A 17,681-nucleotide genomic window follows, 5' to 3' on the forward strand; every position below is an offset into this window, starting at 1 on the left:
CTCTACATAATATTTGTCGTGCACAAATATCCAGTGAGTGCAAATGTCATTTCAACCACTTCTAATATTTTTCTACTCTGTTCTTGGCAGAGTTTTACAACTGGGTGATTCAGTTGATTAGCTCAAATAAGGAAGCATGCTGGGTTTTTTTTTAGCATAGCATGTATTCAATACAATTCCTTGGATACAACTGGAGGCTATTACAGAACAAGGTGGCTCTCTTAACTCTTCTCCATAAATTCTTTTCCCTAACAAGAGTATATAAATACCTGCAGCTTGAAGTATAAATGGGAAGTTTATCCGTAAGAACTAGAAACTAAAGCCTACTTTTTAATTCAGAGCACTGAGTTCAGCTCCTACATAAATTAAAGCAAACAGTATAATTAGCAAGTCTAAGCATCATCTTACCAATATCTAAAAACTGAAAAGAAGACATGCTATATATCCGAAAAGTGCTTTTTGATAAAAAAGAAATTCAATATATCCAAATAAGGTACATCTCAACATCCCCGCCCCCACCAAGGCAAGTAACATGATCAATAAACTCCTTTCAGGCTCCAGACTGAAGAATGTCAGTTTAAAATTGGTTGGCTTTTTGTGCAAATAAAGGTAATGTCACTCTTTTAGTACTGACTAGTCACTTAATTTCTTTAAAAAAAAATCTCTGAGTTATTTAACAATGCGAGTTAAAGATTACATACAGAAAATGCACTTCTTTATTCCTTGTTCATTTTTTTTAAAAAATACATGCCTAAAAATTAATAGCTGACTTCAGTAGGAACTTCACTGCTGTTATATACTGTAAGCTTATACTTTCACAATTTTATTGTAGTGTACTAAAGAGGCATGATCTATTGTGAAGAATGAAAATAAACAAAGGACAGCTACCATGGCTTGAAAGGGGAAATTAAAAATGCATTTTTAAAAAATTTTACTTAGATGAGGAATGTCTAACCTTAACAATTTTAAGACTTGAAGTCCACGAGTCTTAGTTGCCAAGGTTGGACACCTCTTCTGTTCCTTAAAAAAAAAAGTTTCTCCGCCTCAGCTACTTTGCATGGGCTTCAACTCCCAGAATTCCCTAAATTCAAATCCATGCAGCTTAAAGCGATTGTGACTGAGAAAAACTGCCCTAAAGGACAAACTTGGAAACAGCCACATTCTACATCCTATCTAACTGTAATCCTAACCTGGAGTATTACTGTAAATCAAAAATGGGCAACTTGTTTGGTGGTAGATTGTATCTCATTTAAAAGTAAAAGGTCCAGCAAGGGAAAGATCAGAATTTTCTTCCGATTTTTCTTTTTCTTTTGGCAAGAGTAGGTGCCAGATAACGATGGGCAGTAGGTTCTTCTCAAATTTGGACCATGCAGGGACTTCCAAACTTTGTCAACTTTTAAGACTTCTGGACTTCAACTCCCAGAATTCCTCAGCCAGCCATGGTGGTTGGGGAATTCTGGGAGTTGGAATCCTCACAAGTCTTAAAAGTCGCCAAATTTGGGGACTCCCAGACTACTACAACGCTCTCTTTTCAAGGTACTGCTGCATATAGTTCAGAAAGAAACAATATACAGTATTAAAAGAATGCAAAAAGGAGAAATCCGACATTGGGTAATATGAAATGCTTTCAAGAACTATTCCCCATTCAGCATTTAAAGCTTGAAAATTATTTACACCAAGTTTTCCATTTGCCTAACTTCACACTCCAGAAATATTTGGGGCGAGGGCAGGGAAAAAAGACACCCAACTCCAGTAGCACCGTAAAAACTGTTGAGGTTTTAACTTTGCTAAAATACAAATATAAATAGATAAATAAATAGAGAAGGAATATATCCCACAAGTCTTGCAAAATAATTCAAAACCGCATATCAACTGCACTGTAAGCAATCAGCTACTTGAGTGAAAGGAAATGCAGTAGAGGCGTGACATGAGCGGAGAGAGAACTGTTAAAAGGAAGCACCCAACTATGTTTCATACAAAGAATAACATTGGTTTTGTAATAACGAGATGAGATTCTGTCATTGGCATAGAAATCACTGATGGAGGAAGAAATCCATGGCGTAAGACAGGGATCTTCAAACTTGGCCATTTTCAAGACTTGTGGACTTCAGCTCCCAGAATTCCCAGGCCAGCATGGCTGGCTGAGGAACTCTGGAAGTTGTAGTCCATAAATCTTAAAGTTGGCAAGAATGGAGACCACTCTGGCCTGAGGGACAAAAGAGGTTGTAACACCTGCCAAATCCTAAGAGTGTAATGTCACAAGGTGCCAGAAAGAACAGCAGAGCTCAGCTAAGAACGCACAAAATTGTGTGTTCTTAGCTGAGCTCTGTGATGCCTTTAATCTTCCTGGGGTGTTGGGGGGTTTTTTTGAGAGAGAGAGATGAGAAAGGAACAGCAAGGAGTGAAATTAACATTCGGTCTCATTTTGATGGAACAATCCCTCCGTCAGATTAAAAGCTGCCTGAGACTGGGAAGGACCTGTTTGTTTTCAGGTGCTAAATCCAGCAGGGTATTTTTTTTCCTCTTAGAGTTGCAATGGACTTTTGTATAGAGATTTTGCAATGTTATTTGATGAGAGAGAGAGAGAGAGGGAGGGAGGGAGAAGGAAGAATGGAGGGAGAAATAGATAGATCCCTTTCACTGCACTGCTTCGGAGTTGGATTAACCTTTTATCTTGTATCTTGTGGCCCTTCTAAAATTATCCATGCTTAAGCACACTGAAATGAAATACTAATAAATATCTGCTTAACCTATGTACAGGTAGTACAGAAAAATTTGCTTAAAGAGGGTCCAATGACATACTTCCTTTCCTATCACATCGAAGAAAAGAATTAAGCGGCCAAATATTGTACCAGGAGGCAGAACTTATATTATGTCGCTTGACGCAGCAAAAGAGAGGTTTTGCCTGGAAAACCATTGGTTGTGATAGGAAGCCTAAGAACTAACAAAGGCTTCTGTCCTCAGAAATGGCTGCTTTACGGTCGTATCAAGATGGTTTTCTTTTAACACTTACCTGAAGCAGATTTTATGCCCTCTGGATGCATTTCTAGGTAGAAAGGCTAAATCCCCTTTTCTGTTAATTCCTCACGGTGAATTCTCTACACCACTATCATTTGGGTTAATAATAGGCATAAAAAATAGTTCTGTGGGTAGAAGGTAACTTCTGGGTTATTATTATTATTATTATTATTATTTTACTGTAAACGCAGCATTATCATGTCAGGGTTTCTTCAAAAACTTGTAAAATAATCTGCTCTTCTGCAGATAACACAGGCTTCGGGATGGAGGCAGGAACAAAGGCTTGCTGAAGAAAAGCACTTTGAGCAAATAAATATGTACATATACATACATGCTTATTCCTAAGTTCTTTGATTTAGCAAGTCTTGCAGGCAAAGTTGGAGATCCAGAGCGAAGGGAACTTTCTCTAGCTTGATGTATTTCCACTTAGGCAATTTGAAGATGTGCGGCTGGGGATTTCTGGGAGTTGCCCAGAAATTCCCAGCCAGCAAGGTTGATTGGGGCATTTTAGGAGTTGGAAGTTCACACATCTTCCAAGCTGCCAAGGTGGAGAAACATTGAGTTTAGTTTATACTTGGAGTTGCTGCATGGTCCTTGTTCAGAATGATGTTGATGATTTCCCCCTCGTGTTCTTTCATGTGGTCCAACAAGTTCTCTTTGCTGGTGGACTCAAATCCACAGATACAACAGCAGAAGAGCAGAACACAGTATTCTGAGCCCAGGTAGGACAGGCCTGCGGCCTTCTCTGAATTGCTTGAGGTATTGGTTGTAGAAGGTTGATCCTGATGGTGGTCAGAAATCATTATTTTGTTCGCTGTCGGCTTAGGAGAGTTTGAAAAAGACAAACCTTCGGAGCTACTGGTGAAAGGAATGGCATCGCCTTCCAAAGTTTTGGTTACTTTCTTCCCAGTAAGCTGACCCAGTAGCCTACAAGACAAAGGGAAAAAGTTGCTTATTGTTCATTCACGAACGCTCAAGAGATGGGAGGATTGTTCAATACTACACGCAATACTGAAAAATGACCTGTAAGTTATATTCTGCATTTCCTCAAAAGGGCTGCAATGTTATCTTCAAACTGTTATTAAATAGCCTCTTGGTTTTTTTTTAAAGAGAGGTTTAAAAGTTTGGCATAAGGAGAGTTGTCCCGGCCAGCCAGGTGGGTGGCAAATAAAATTAATAAATAAATAAAGTAAAAAACAAGAGGTCAGCTAGCAAAAGCATCCATTTTCATCATCCCTCCCTCCCTCATTTCTGATTACATTTCTTCTCTCAAACCAGGAGATTAAAAGGGTTATCTTTTCATCGTGATTTTGGATTGAATCTGGTGTCACAAACCTAAACGGGGACTGCCGATCGCACACACCTGCCGCTTTGTGATATTGCATCATTAATAGCTTTATTCACTTGTTCGTAATTATAGTTTTCATCACTTGCATGTTTCCACATATGAGACTTCAGGGAAGGAGGGTGGCTGCATACATATCCACAGAGAGAACATCTGAAAGGGATGCAAAAGTTATTGCAAGTGTAAACAGATACTACAGCAAAGCATTATTTTCAGACCAGTACTCTATTTTTCATTTAAGCCCGGCTTATCTGGAATTGCAGTTTAAGTATCATTTTAAAGAACCTCGACTAGGGTTCCTCCTCTAACTTTAATTCTGTCTCAGGGCAAATATATAGCCCTACCTATAAGATTACAGATTAGCTACCCGTGTTTCCCCGAAAATAAGACCTTGTCATATATTTTTTTTGCCATCAAAAAAGGCACTAGGTCTTATTTTTGGGGAGGGAATGTCATCCACTGACTCATCTCACTTGCGCGTCACCCCCAGCCTCCTGTCAGAGGCCTTCAGGAATTTCTTCTGCAGACAGCAAAGCCGATCGGAGCTTTATTATCCGCTAGAGAGGCCTTCAGGAAAGCCTTGCTGGGTGCAGAAGAAATGGGCTGGCAAGACAGGTGTCGGGGTGTGCGAGGCCTGGCTGCAACTGTCCAAACATAAGCAGTAGGGCAGGGCCCCACTCCATCTCCACCGTAGCTTAATTTTTACTTGTGAACCCTGGAGTGGGCAGGGGGGGGGGGTCTTAATTAGGGCTTATTTTGGGGGTAGGGTGCATATGTAAAAAATCAATCTAGGATTTACTTTCGGGTTGGGTTGTAATTTCTGGGAAACACAGTAATAAAATGGACTTTTCAGGATGCAGAAATTGTAGGGGACATCCCATATTCTCAGGAACTGAGAATATGAATTTTCAGAAGATCAAAGGCTGAATCTGGTTAAAATGGAGAAGATGTCTATTGCTCTAAGATTATTTTTTTCTTTTTGTGCTTCAAATTAGATTTATCCCTGGCCATTCAAAGGAGTGGTTTGTCCTTATCTCCTCCTTCCTAGGGTTTTGAGAGAGGGACCGGCCTAAAAATCACCCAGCTAACTAAGGCAGACTAAAACTCTCACTTTGTAGACTGTTGTTGTTAAGGCTACACCAGACTGGCTCTCTCTAAAGCAGGTATCCCTCGATGTTCGGCCACAGTTCAACCCAAATTTTCCACTGCTAAGCAAGACAGGTGCTAAGGGAGTTTTGCCCTGTTTTACGACCTTTCTTGCCACAGTTGTTAAGTGAATCACTGCAGTTAACACAGTCGTTAATTGAATCTGGCTTCCCCGTTGCATTTGCTTCTCCGAAGGTTGCAAAACTGGATCACATTACCCCAGGACACGGCAGCTGATTTGAGTCAGTTGCGAAGCATGTGAATTTTGATCATGTGTGACCATGGGGATGCTACAATAGTCATGTGAAAAATGGTCATAAGCCACTTTTTCAGTGCTGTTGTAACTTTGAAGGGTTACGAAAGAAATGGCTGTAAGTGGACGGCTACCTGTACTACCAAATAATTGATAAATTGGGGGGACGACCGGATACCTAATCTTTCAAAAGATTACTCAGTGAAACAAATCAATAAGCTCAGTAACAGAACGTTACATGGAGCTCCGGTTAAAAGGGCTGGGGCATTCTTTCTAGGAGAGACTTTGGAATGTGATGGTTGAAAGAAGGATAGCAACAGCATTAGCACTTGGACTTATATACCGCTTTACAGCCCTCTCTAAGCGGTTTACAGAGCCAGCATGTTGCCCCCAACAATCAGGATCCTCATTTTATTGACTTTAGAAGAATGGAAGCCTGAGTCAACCTTGAGCCAATCAGGATCGAACCCCTGGCAGTGAGCAGAGTTAGCCTGCGACTGCAATAGCCCTTAAGACTTATATACTGCTTTACAGTGCTTTACAGCCCTCTCTAAGCGGTTTACAGAGCCAGCATGTTGCCCCCAACAATCTGGGTCCTCATTTTACCCACTTCAGGACAGAAGGCTGAGTCAACCTGGAGCTTGGTGAGATTCGAACTGCCACATTGCAGGCAGCTGGCAGTCAGCAGAAGCAGCCTGTAGTACTGCATTCTAACCCCTGCGCCACCGCAGCTCCTAAAGGATGAAAGTGGTCTTCCAGATAGAACACTACAAATCTTAGCAACGCCACTCAAGGCATCCAAATGCAATACTTGTCAACATTTCATCTCTAACGCCTGGTTGATCTAGATCAGGGGTGTCAAACTCCAGGCCTGCACTTAGATCTGGCCCAAGGGGCCACCCTGGACACAGCGGACTGGCCTGCTGTGCCTCTGCCAGCAAAAACAGAGCTCAGGGGGGCCCCTAACACAAGTGACGTTGAGCTGGCCATGCATACCTGGCCCCGAGGCCAAACACAACCCTGATGCGGCCTTCAATGAAATCGAGTTTGATTCCCCTACTCTAGATGGAGCTGAACAATCTTCAGAATGCATTCTGGAGCTCAAGAGATAATGCACAGTGCATTTTCTTCATCCGTCAGTGGCTACAGGTCTCTTCTAATAAATCTGAGAGCCGTGTTCAGCTGAAGAATCGTTCTTATTAGAGCTTATCCACAGCCTGAAGCTTTCTTAATGTTTGGGTTGCTGACGGCAACACGACGACTAAAAAGGGAGACAGACCAAGCACTAAGAACAGAGGCAAAGAAACCTGCGGAGTTGTGACCCTGTTATTTAGCCACAGAACAAGATGGCTGCCGCTGTCTCAGTGAGCTGTTTGTAACCTACTTGAACTGCTCCGTTAACTGCACTGCCTGGTGCTCCTGTGGGTGGCGCCTCATGTGACACTTCAAGCTATTCATACTTGTGGTGGCGAAGTCACAGACGCGGCATCTGAAGAAAAGCAAAGAAAGGGTTGACTCCAACAGTCTTGCGCCCCCTTGGCATTTTAAGGCCCCAGCGTTAAATATTAAAGAAAAAAAATGTTTTGGAAAATTAGCAACGCTTCCAGGTTTGATCACTTGCAACCCAAAAGTCAAACGTGGCTTTCCTTTACTTCCCAACTCACTTTCTGATGGGATAGAAAGAAAATTCTGGTTGGGGGATTCTGGAAGCAACCGTCGGCGAAAGGCTGGTCAAGTTTATTAAGAGAAGGTTGCAGAGGTGGGATTCAGCAGGTTCTGACCAGTTCTGGAGAACCCGAAGTGAATATTTTGAGTAGTTTGGAGAACTGGCAAATCCCACCTCTGACTGGAGATTTTACAGTAACCTTCCCCTGCCACACCCATCAATGGGCATGACAGGTAGCAAAAAAATTTGAATCCCACTACTGGACAGCTACCATTAAGATTGCAAAATCACAAGTCAAGAGTCCATTCCAGATGTTGGCAACCTATTTAAGCAAGGAAGCAGAGAGACAGTGATCTGCCAAAGTCTGAAAACCCCACAGCCTTTGCAAAAATGGCTGCTAAATTGTTCACTATGACAGGATGGGGAAATATATGGACCGTAGCCCTGTAACTGAATTTAACAATTAGATGAAAAAGCAGATTCAGATTTATTTACATCTCAAGCCTTGCCTTACTTTAGAATGCAATCTCTGAAATGTTCCTGAGAGGTGACTTTGGCTTGACAAACCTCAGTTGACTGCTTTCAAGCTCTCTCTGAACGTTTTAAATGGAATATTCTAAGCGTTCACGTGTCTTTTGCAAATGGGACTCTCTAAAAAGCCAGGCTTAACCCACTTGATTTAATAATTTAGTGGGTAAAATTTAGGTTTGAATTCTGCCAATGAAAACAGGCAATACCTATGGCAAGCAGATGCGTAGGAAACAGTGCGCAGAAGGATGGAGGACTCTATTTCAAGAAGAAATCTCTGATCGTTTATTTATGCCCTTCTTCAAAATCAGAATAGTTCAAATTACCTGCCGGTTGCCGCATTAAGAAACAAACAAAACAAAATCGGCTTAAAATACAGATTATCTTCACCTGTATGGCTTATCCGAGTTGTGAATCCGTCTGTGATTCCTCACGCCAACATACGTTGTGCTTGTGTAATCACAAATGTCGCAACGGTAAAGTTTCTGGACTGAAATCTTGTCCCCTGTAACAAGAACATCAGAAGACATTGGTTCTCCTTCAACACTGGTTTCCACCAGGCCTAATTAGATGCCCGTGAGGACCCTCTAAGCTGCAAATAAAATACGGGGAAGGACACCATGAAGCACAGCCCACTGACAGGGAAAGGTAAGCTGAGCTATGCTGTTGACCAGCTACTTATTTCTTTATTAAATTTATAGGCTGTCTATCTTGCTATCAAGATAAACTCTGGGTGGCCTTGGTGAACTTATCCTCTTCATCCTTTCCAACCATGTAGATCGGCAGCTTTCATTACCACAGTTTTTAAGGGATGCTGCCTTTCAATGGTCTTTCAATGAGCTGCGGTGGCACAGTGGTTAAGAGTGCAGTCTTGCAGGCTACTTCTGCTGCCTGCCGGCTGCCTGCAATTTGGCAGATCGAATCCCTTTAATGTTTATAAGTGCAGCCACCGTGATTTTCTAAGCAGGGAAGGCATGTTCCTGGCTCAAGGGATTGACGTGCAAGCAGCTGCTGTGCCATAAACTTTGGGGTTTTTTTATAGAGGCGGCATCTGTTTGACAAGAGGGTTTCCTTCCTGCAATTGTATCTTAATTTGATTGCAAAGGGCTTCCAAAATGCTTCGGAAAGCTAGCGTTCTCTTTTAATGAATACAATTAAAAAGGAAATGGTGTTAAGTGAAGGCAGGCTTCTGACATGAGCTTTTCAAATAAAAAGATACTTTAAGATACTAACCAGGCAGGAAAAAAACCCTACACCCTCCCTTTAAAAAAAAAAAAAAGCAATGAGCAATCAAGAAAAAATGCAGACAAACACTAATCTCTGCATCCAGATGAAGGAATAAGAAAAAGAACATCCCACCCTCAAATAATTCATCATTATTCAGTGACAAAAGGCCTGAAATAAGGGTAGCTGAGGAACATTCCCCTCTCTCAATTCTCCAAGGAATCTTTCTCCCCACAATTATCAGATTCTATTTGTGCAACTGGAGAAATAAAGGATGAATTTACAATGGCCTTCTTGCAAACTGGCACCCTTTAGAGCAGGCGTCTCCAAGCTTGGCAACTTGTGGACTTCAACTCCCAGAATTCCCCAGACACCTTGGGAGTTGAGTGGGAGTTCATGCTGGGAGTTGAAGTCCACCAGTCTTAAAGTGGCCCCGTTTGGAGATCCCGGAGCTTTAGACCAACGATTCTCAAACTCAGCAAACTTTAAGACTCGTGGGATTCTGGGAGTTGAAGTCCACGGCTCTTAAAAGTCTCTTGAGATGAAGAAACACTGCTCTCGATCTACCATGTTATAACTCCTGAAACTGTCAGTCAGCGGAGCCAAAGAGATGAGTAGTGCAGCATTTTGGAGGGTACCAAGAGAGAGAGAGAGAAGGAACATCCTGGCCATTCTCACAATCACCCAGGCCACGGTGTACAAAAGGAACCCAATCCAACCCACAAAACTAGCCAATGAGATAGACAGTACCAACTCTTTCATCTGCTTCACTGCAAGCCATTAAGCCGTCAAACGTTGGGGTTGCATATGTATCTGTGAGACAATGCTGTTCTCTTTCGTGACTGCGCAGCTGACTCTGGAACACAAAACAGTCGCATCAATGTTAAAACAATGCTGTTAATCCCTAACTCCAAACTCAGTTGGGCATTCTTTTATGCCGTAAGCATTGATGACAGTGGATGAACTAACAATGTCCGCGCATGACTCAAAGCCACACTTTTAACAGCAGTTTGATAACTGAACCCACATGGGTTGGATGCTTCCATCTTGCTAGGTTGTCGGTCATAGTTTAAAAGTCGAAACAGCTTAGTTCACACAGCATGAGGTGCCACTGTGTAAACTTGGTCAATACCTAATCCTGGTGAAGAGAATGTGGGGGAAGTTACTGCATACAATAAGAGGGGTTATAGGAAATCCTACGAGATAACTGGAGATAATTTTCAATCTAAAACAGTGTTTTTCAAACCTGGCAACTTTTAAGGTATACGGACTTCATATCCCAGAATTCCCCAATTTAACTTAGCCTGGCATGTTGAGTTCACAAGTTCAGAATTCTGGGAGTTGAAGTCCACACATTTTTTAAAATTTCTAAATTTGGAAAAGGCTAATCTAAACAAACTACATTTGCTTGACTCATGTGTGATTATTAAAAACAATGCACCAATGATTGCAGCCATATAGAAATCTAATAAAGATGATTAATTCTAAAGGATTAATCATTTTTGACAACCTGAAAAAAAGTTTTGTTTGCAATACTGCTTGCCACCACTCCATTGCTTTGCCAAGCTACCGCTAGAAAGAAACATACCATGATGAACAGCTGCAGGGTTCAGGTATGTCTAGTCTAATAAAGAGAAGAACCAGGGTATGGTATGATAGCATTCTTCTAATACTTGAGGGGCTTCCAAGAGAAGAAGCGGTCAACCCGTTCTCCAAAGTACCTGAAGGCAGGTCAAGAAGCAATGGATCCAACTTGGAACTAAGGAGAAATTTCCTGACAGGAAGAACAATGACATTCTACTGACAGCGAGTGAATGGGAATAGTTTGCCTCCCAGAGTTGGGGCTGCTCCATCACGGGAGGTTTTCAAGAAGAGAGTGGACAGCTATTTGTCTGGAAAGGTTATAGGGTCTGCTGAGGAACAGTGGGTTGGACTAGAGGACCTCCAAGGTCCCTTCTAACCCTGTTATTCTATGTTCTGTGTTTTGCACAAGTCCCAGAGGTCCCCACAAGCGGGACCACAATTAGAAACCACAGCGGTGGGTTGTATTAAACGAGCAGAGGATAACATACTTGCCACCCCACCAATTCACTTGAATTCTAAGCCCCGCCCCCAAGGGCTGGGCGTTTGATGAACGCAAAGCGCAGCTGCTCACCTTATAATGAAAGGATTCCTCACACTGCTTGCACTGGTACATTCGGGTTTTGCAGTGATTGATCATGTGACTTTCTAAATCCTTGCTGTGGTCGGCCACATGCTCACAAATCGGGCACTGGTAAGGCTGCCTCTGCCGATGGACCCGCAAATGCTGCTTGATGTAGCCTTTGTTGCCGCTGCTGTAGTGGCACAGGCGACACCGGAAGGGCCGTTCCGCGTCAGGGATGTATTCCACCAGACTGCTCCCAAGCACGCTGGCATCCCCCGACGGTTGGCACTGAACGTTATCCTGCAGCTCCTTCAAAATGTCGTCGTCGGAGGCATTCTGGTCCGTCCTCTCTTTCAACTTCTCAATCACGGTCAGCAGCGACATGCTGATGCCCATTTTAATGGGGCCTTCGGGGAGCTCCGGTTTATCCTTCTGCAGTTCCACGAAAGCCCTTTCCTCTTGGTTCAGGCTACCCAGTTCCTCCGTCTTCAGGGAGGCAATCCGTTTAGAATGGCCTAAATAGCCACCGTCGGGAGGCCTCTGCCCAGTCTCTGAGCTTAAAGGGTTGACGTCGGCAAAAGCCCGGAAGCTGGATCGAGCAAGCTCCGCGGCTCGGATTGGCATCGTAACCAGGGCTTCGGCGGCGAGCGAGTGCAGCCTCAAAGACTCTGAATTGGTTCTCCTCCGGGCAGGTGGAGCATTTTCGTCGGCCGTTTTAGCCCGGCTGGGATTCGGGTTATCTTCGGCCTTTTCCGTGCTGCTCCACCCAATGATAACTTCTTCGATTTCAATCGAATTCTTATCCATGTGATAAACGTCATCCGACGCATCCCGCCCAGCCGGCGGGTGTTCGGGGGCGGCGCCCACGGAGTAATGCAAGACATTATCCATGACGTCGTTCTGCAAGACGGGCTCTTCGGCACTGGGCAGGCGCTCCACAATGACGTTGACATGGCCCTTTTTGTTGGGGCTGCAGTGGATGATTTTCTGGGCCGAAGAAAGCAAGCTGTCAGCCCCCAAGTGATCCGCCTCAAGATCTTCATGCGACGCCTTCTCCTCCGATAATTGGTCTGCAGGGGAAAGCGCAGCTGGCTGACCGAGGGATGGCTCTTCTTTGATGGGCGATTCAGTTTTGAAAGCCACCGGCTCGGGGCTGCAAATGCGAAGTTGTACGGGCTGGTTATTGCAGAGCCCCGGCTCGTTATTGTCGAGGGACAGGACGACGGTATCCAACATGGCAGAATCCGGCAAGGTGGCCTGCTCTTTTTCTTCCTCGAATATGGGATAGGAGCAATTCACCTCGCCCGCATGCTTCCAAGCGTGCGTTTTCAACATTCGTTGCTGTCCACACGTGTAGCTGCAAATCAAGCACCGGTACATGCCGTATTGCTCGTAAGTGTACCATTTCCGCCTCCCTTTCTCAGGCCCTTGGGGAGGTGTCATCTCATGATCGCTGCCGATGATGACTTTTTCGACTGGCCCAGGCAAAGCGGTGCCCGAAGGGCCGATGCAATGCTCTTCCTTCAACAGGGCGTGGATTTTGCTGCTGTTCTCCGGGTGACTTCGAATGTGAGTTTCAAAATCCTCTACGCTCCGGGTGGTGAAACTGCAGACAGAGCACATGAGCATGACTTCGTTCTGCTGACCGTGTTGCTTGATGTGCTCCTGTAAGAGGGGAAGAGTGGGCGACACCGACTTGCAGAGGCTGCACTCATAGCAAAGGACCTTCCGCTTGCTCTGCGGAGGGTCGTCCATCGTGTAATAGTCTTCTATGTTGATGGTGCCCAGAGCAGGCAATTCCAGGGCTTTGGGTGGGGCCTCTGGAAGGCTGGGGGTGTCGGGGTACAAGCGTTTCCCCCCGATCAAAACGCATTTCTGTGACTTTTCGCTTTTGACAATTTTGCTGAGCTTTTGGATGACCTGGATGAGGGGATCAGGTTTACCCTTTAATGGGTCATCGGCGTTCTCTGCGGATGAGCTTACGATGGCTTCGGAAATCAGGACGGCTTCCTGCTCCCTCAGATTTGAGATTAGGGCAATGATGTTACCGCCTTCTTCCATAATACCTAAAATGGCAATAAACAAACAATAAATTGATGCTTGGGCTACAGATGGAAGCCTCCAGCTTGTAAAGTACAGAGAAGAAAAAGATGTATATTTTTGGGCTATAAACATGTCTTTTTCATTTTACTGGCTATGATAGGGATCTCTAACCCCCGGTCCATGGATCAACATCGGGACACGGCATGCCAGAAACCAGACCACACAAACAAGCAAAGGCCCATCTGTGGGCTACAAGGCAGCATTTGAAACCATGCCATCTCCAGTCTGTGGAAAAACCTCTCTCCATGGAACTGGTCCCTGGTGCCCAAAAGGTTGGGGGCCACTGGTATATGACACGATCTGTTTCATCATCAGTAATTTGAAGTACTATGTGCAATTAACTACAGGAACAGGATGCTTCTTTAATTAAGAAATGATCTTTTGCATGTGATGCAGGAAAAGGCTCCTGCGTATTCTCTGGACAGCAGAGAGGACTAACAAGCAAGTTCCAGAGTGTATAACCCCAGACATTATCACTAGCAGGTAAAATCACAAAGCCGCATCTCGCTTACTTTGACCATGTCATGTGGGGGAATTCACTGGAGAAAGCATTTGCGTTTGGAAGAGTTAGCAATTAAAGGAAATTAGGCCACCAGAGAACACAGAGGCTGGACACTAATAAAGCTGACACCAACCAGAACAACAGAAAAAGTCAAACTAGTAGCGCAAGATCCAAAGATGTGCAGAGACCTGCCCTGAAGAATAATCAAGAGTTGGATATGACTGAATGGACATCATCATCATCATCTTTCACATGATGGACTTACCAAGTTCTTGCCAGTGTAACAGATGGTTTTAAAGGGAAAGGGTTCAGAGACAATTTTTCGTTTTGCCGACTCCAGCACTCCTGTTAGCTGCTCTCCTGTTCTATTATTACAGGTGATTATTGCTGATGTTCCCATGTGCCAGTGCACAGCACTGTTCATCGGAACAACTGTCAGTTGAGTACTTGCATCTTCCTTGTGAACGCTCTCTTCTTGCTAACTGAAAACATTCATAGCAGTAATCTGGGACAAAAATAAGAGTTGATTAAGTATCTTTTTAGAGTAGAAGAAAGAAACCATCTTTTCTACAGCACCATGCAACATTATTTTACTTTAGAAATAAAAATGTAATCTATTAAAGACCGAGGAGTGTATAAAGCCTACTTTTCAAATCAGCTTTGATTCTTGGCAACAGTCTGGATGAGACCCTGCCTTTTTGCTGGCTACATTTTCGGAGATGGCTTTGACAGCCAGTATCCTCTTCCAATGGCTGAGAGTGACTGGCTCATGGTCATCCAGCTGGCTTTGAGCCTAATCGCACCCCAAACTGGTTCATGAAGACTTTCATAAATTTAGGGCAAATTACCCACACGGCCTTCAACCACACCAAAACTAAGCATCTGGCATAAGCTTGGAAAGCAATCAGTAAGCAACAGTTTACATTCTAACAATATTGTTATCCATGCCATCATTCTTGGCTAACTGCAATTTGTAGATAGTCTTCAGCTTAGAGAGGCAGCATGGTTGATATATTGGACCAGGAGCAGGGAACTCTAGATTTGAGTTCAGTTTCAAATAGTCACTAGGGAACCTGGGGAAGTCACTTTTTCTCAGCCCAATCTACCTCACAGGAAAATAGGTAGAAGTCTATCGCTTTAAGTTACTAAATGCGCCACACAATAGAAATAACATTTTGATTAATCTAGTGAGAGGTTCTAATAATACTGCACTCAAACAGTTTAGGTGGATTGGAATTTGGTTGTGATGACTTCCTATGTCGGAAAATTATAAAATAAAATAAAAATTTGGACAACACAGTGGAGAATCCCAGGTTTCCAATTCCTTCATTGGCCTTTTACAGCCTGAGATACTTAAATCTAACTACCGGTAGCTACATTCATACTAGCCTTTTATATATGACAATTCAATTGAAGCTAAACTGTGGGATAATTTCAATCAGGAAATAATTTCACATAGGATTTTAAAATTAGTGCTTTGTTTTCAAGGCAGAAGAGGACAGGGAAGGACAAGTTAGAGGATGTATGCAAAATGTATGAGAACTGAAGCTAACTAAAACCCTTTAATGAAGCTACAAAAAACTGGCTCTAGGGGAAGGTTCAAACACAGACTTTAAAGCTGTAGCCTTTAATTTTGTTTTTTGTTTTTAATATGGGGCACCAATTTAATTCAAGACCTATTAGCATGGCAATATCGTCAGCTCACACACCTAACCAATTGGGAGGACCTTTGTAGGGAAAAAAACACACACTATAAAACCAGGAAAAATCTTGAAGGACAGGTGCATTTACCTGCCATAGCAAGACAAGGAATGGGGGGGAATCCGCCAAACAGAATCTTCACAATTGACCATTAAGGAAGGAGTTTGACAGGCTGGACCAGTCTCTACCCCCAGCGCCCTGACACCTCCAGAGGGGTTTGGGGCTACAAATCCAAACATCCTCAGCCAAGCGCTTCTATCGGCTGGGAATTCTAAGAAGGGTAAATCTCAGGCATCTGGAGGCACCTCCTATTGAGTGAATAGGTAGGTCGCTTGGTTCAAATCCGTACGGAAAAGGTTGTATTATTCTCCACACCCACTTATTGCGGGTGGAGAAAACTCGGGGAGAACGAAGGGAACAACAACAACAAAAAAAAAACCGAACGTCAGGGTCGGACCAACTCAGAGCCCACCCATGCCATCCGTCTGTTCTCACGACGCCCTTACCCGCAGAGAGGGAATCTACCCCTTGCCTGGGTCTCTGCCCCGCAGCGAGCCTAACCTCGGCGGTTCACCCCGCGGGGAAACACGCCACGCTCGGCTTATGGCGTGAAAGGAGCCAGCCTGGCCAAGCGCCCTCGTGTGAACCGAAGGCAGGCGGATGGGGGGTGGGGGAGAGAATCACCTCCTGCCGGGCGAAACGGGCTCTGGAGAGACCCCCAAACCGCCGGTCTCCCCCGCAAAACGGCAGCCCTTTCATCCGAGGGGTCCCTCCGGCTGAGCCGCGGGAGGGGAAGAGCCTTTTTCGAGATCCTCCCCGCCCCCGCCTCGCTCCCTCGCTGTCTCCCCGGTCCCGGCTGCCCCCTTATCCGATGGCTCGCCGGCCTCCCGTCCCCGTCCTCGTCCCCGCCGCCCGCTTCCCCGGCGACGGCTCCCTTTCCCGTCCCTTCCCTTCCCTACCCCGGCTCTCTCACCCTCCTTCTTCTCTGCGGTAACCACTCCACTTCAAAATGGCGACGATGGAAAGGCGGTCACGTGACCCCGCGGGGCCAGGTCAGGTGACCGGGGAGTGAAAGTTCCGTCTCTGACTTTCTCTTCTTCCTTCTCATCCTCCTCCTCCTCCTCCTCCCCCCCTCCCCGCCCAGCTGTTACCATAGAGACCGGAAGGCGCGCGAGGCCGCCCGAGCGGGAAGCGCGCGTGCGCGCTCTGTCTCCCCCTCCCTTTCCCCCTCCCTCTCTCCCTCTCTTCGCGTTCGCACGACGCTCTTAACTCGCTTCGTTGGGGGAGGAGCGAGCGGGCCCGCTTCTCTGGTACCGTGAGCCGTGCGGTAACCAGAGCTATAAGACGGGTCCGCTTTAAAAGCTATCCGAGCCTGGCGTGGGGCGTGGGGGTCGTATATTGGGGAGCCAGGTCATTTGGGTCGTGTGAACGTCCATTTCTACACCTCAAAGTGTGGGAGGGGGCACATCTTTATCTGGCAACCGCTTTTTGTTTGTACTGTACTGCTGGGGATTGGGGTTTGATCACCAGGCTGCTTGGCTTGCCTTGTGATTCTTGTAACTTGTTTTCATTTCATTTTAATTCTCTTCACTGCAACAAGAGTCACTTGTTGAGATGGGAGGTTGAATAAATCAATACATAAAATAAATAAATCCATCTCTCTTAAGCTACCATTTCCTGTCCCTGGAGAGGGGATCCTCAGTTTATCAGCCTGCCAGAGGTGGGGCTGCTATTGTTATTGCTGTTACAGGTTTACTTTGCCTCTCCCTGTGTGTGTGTGGAATAGTTAGATATTTATGTTTATGTGTGCATACACAAATGTGTGTAATGTATGTGTGTGTAGACACAGACACGTGTGTGTACATGTGTACATAAACACACTGCGCACATGTTTGAGCAGGGGATTGGACTACTAGATCTCCAAGGTCCGTCCTTATCCTATTATTCTATGTTCTACATCTGTATATGAAACTCAAGGGAGCTAATGCATCTCATATTGTAGAGTTTCTTGGGGTTCTCTTGATTTTGGTTGCTGGCTTGCAGGTGTTT

At 44.7% G+C, this 17,681-nt stretch overlaps 1 protein-coding gene across 3 annotated transcripts; it reads right to left on the bottom strand.

Annotated features, from left to right (window-relative positions):
* Positions 1 to 2,373: 2,373 nt before the first annotated feature.
* On the bottom strand, positions 2,374 to 16,693 carry ZNF507 (zinc finger protein 507). Of its 3 annotated transcripts, none has more exons than XM_087940648.1 (8): positions 16,606 to 16,693; positions 14,197 to 14,436; positions 11,336 to 13,392; positions 9,931 to 10,036; positions 8,347 to 8,461; positions 7,147 to 7,251; positions 4,354 to 4,516; positions 2,374 to 3,945 (listed from the first exon to the last, which is right to left on the bottom strand). In XM_087940648.1, the coding sequence occupies exons 3-7, from the start codon at positions 13,385 to 13,387 to the stop codon at positions 4,354 to 4,356; spliced, it is 2,541 nt and encodes an 846-aa protein (XP_087796774.1). In that variant the 5' UTR covers positions 13,388 to 13,392; positions 14,197 to 14,436; positions 16,606 to 16,693; the 3' UTR covers positions 2,374 to 3,945. The 3 variants fall into 3 exon arrangements, with proteins under 3 accessions (XP_087796774.1, XP_087796772.1, XP_087796773.1); XM_087940646.1 differs by having other exon boundaries at positions 3,193 to 3,945; positions 4,382 to 4,516; XM_087940647.1 differs by lacking the exon at positions 16,606 to 16,693 and adding an exon at positions 16,317 to 16,524 and having other exon boundaries at positions 3,193 to 3,945; positions 4,382 to 4,516.
* Positions 16,694 to 17,681: the final 988 nt, after the last annotated feature.

Source organism: Pseudonaja textilis, chromosome 11 (genome assembly GCF_049901715.1).
Source record: "Pseudonaja textilis isolate UNSWEBS1 chromosome 11, rPseTex1.2, whole genome shotgun sequence".
Classification (NCBI taxonomy): Eukaryota; Metazoa; Chordata; class Lepidosauria; order Squamata; family Elapidae; genus Pseudonaja; species Pseudonaja textilis.

What these genes read in the sequence shown, in the direction of transcription:
- ZNF507 (XM_087940646.1), bottom strand. Translation starts at nt 13,387, where the DNA reads ATGGAAGAAGGCGGTAACATCATTGCCCTAATCTCAAATCTGAGGGAG. An exon ending in TGAAGCAGATGAAAGAGTTG is followed by an intron (nt 8,462 to 9,930) that starts GTACTGTCTATC and finishes TTCTTGTTACAG; the next exon opens with GGGACAAGATTTCAGTCCAG. An exon ending in CAGTTAACGGAGCAGTTCAA is followed by an intron (nt 4,517 to 7,146) that starts GTAGGTTACAAA and finishes CATCCCTTTCAG; the next exon opens with ATGTTCTCTCTGTGGATATG.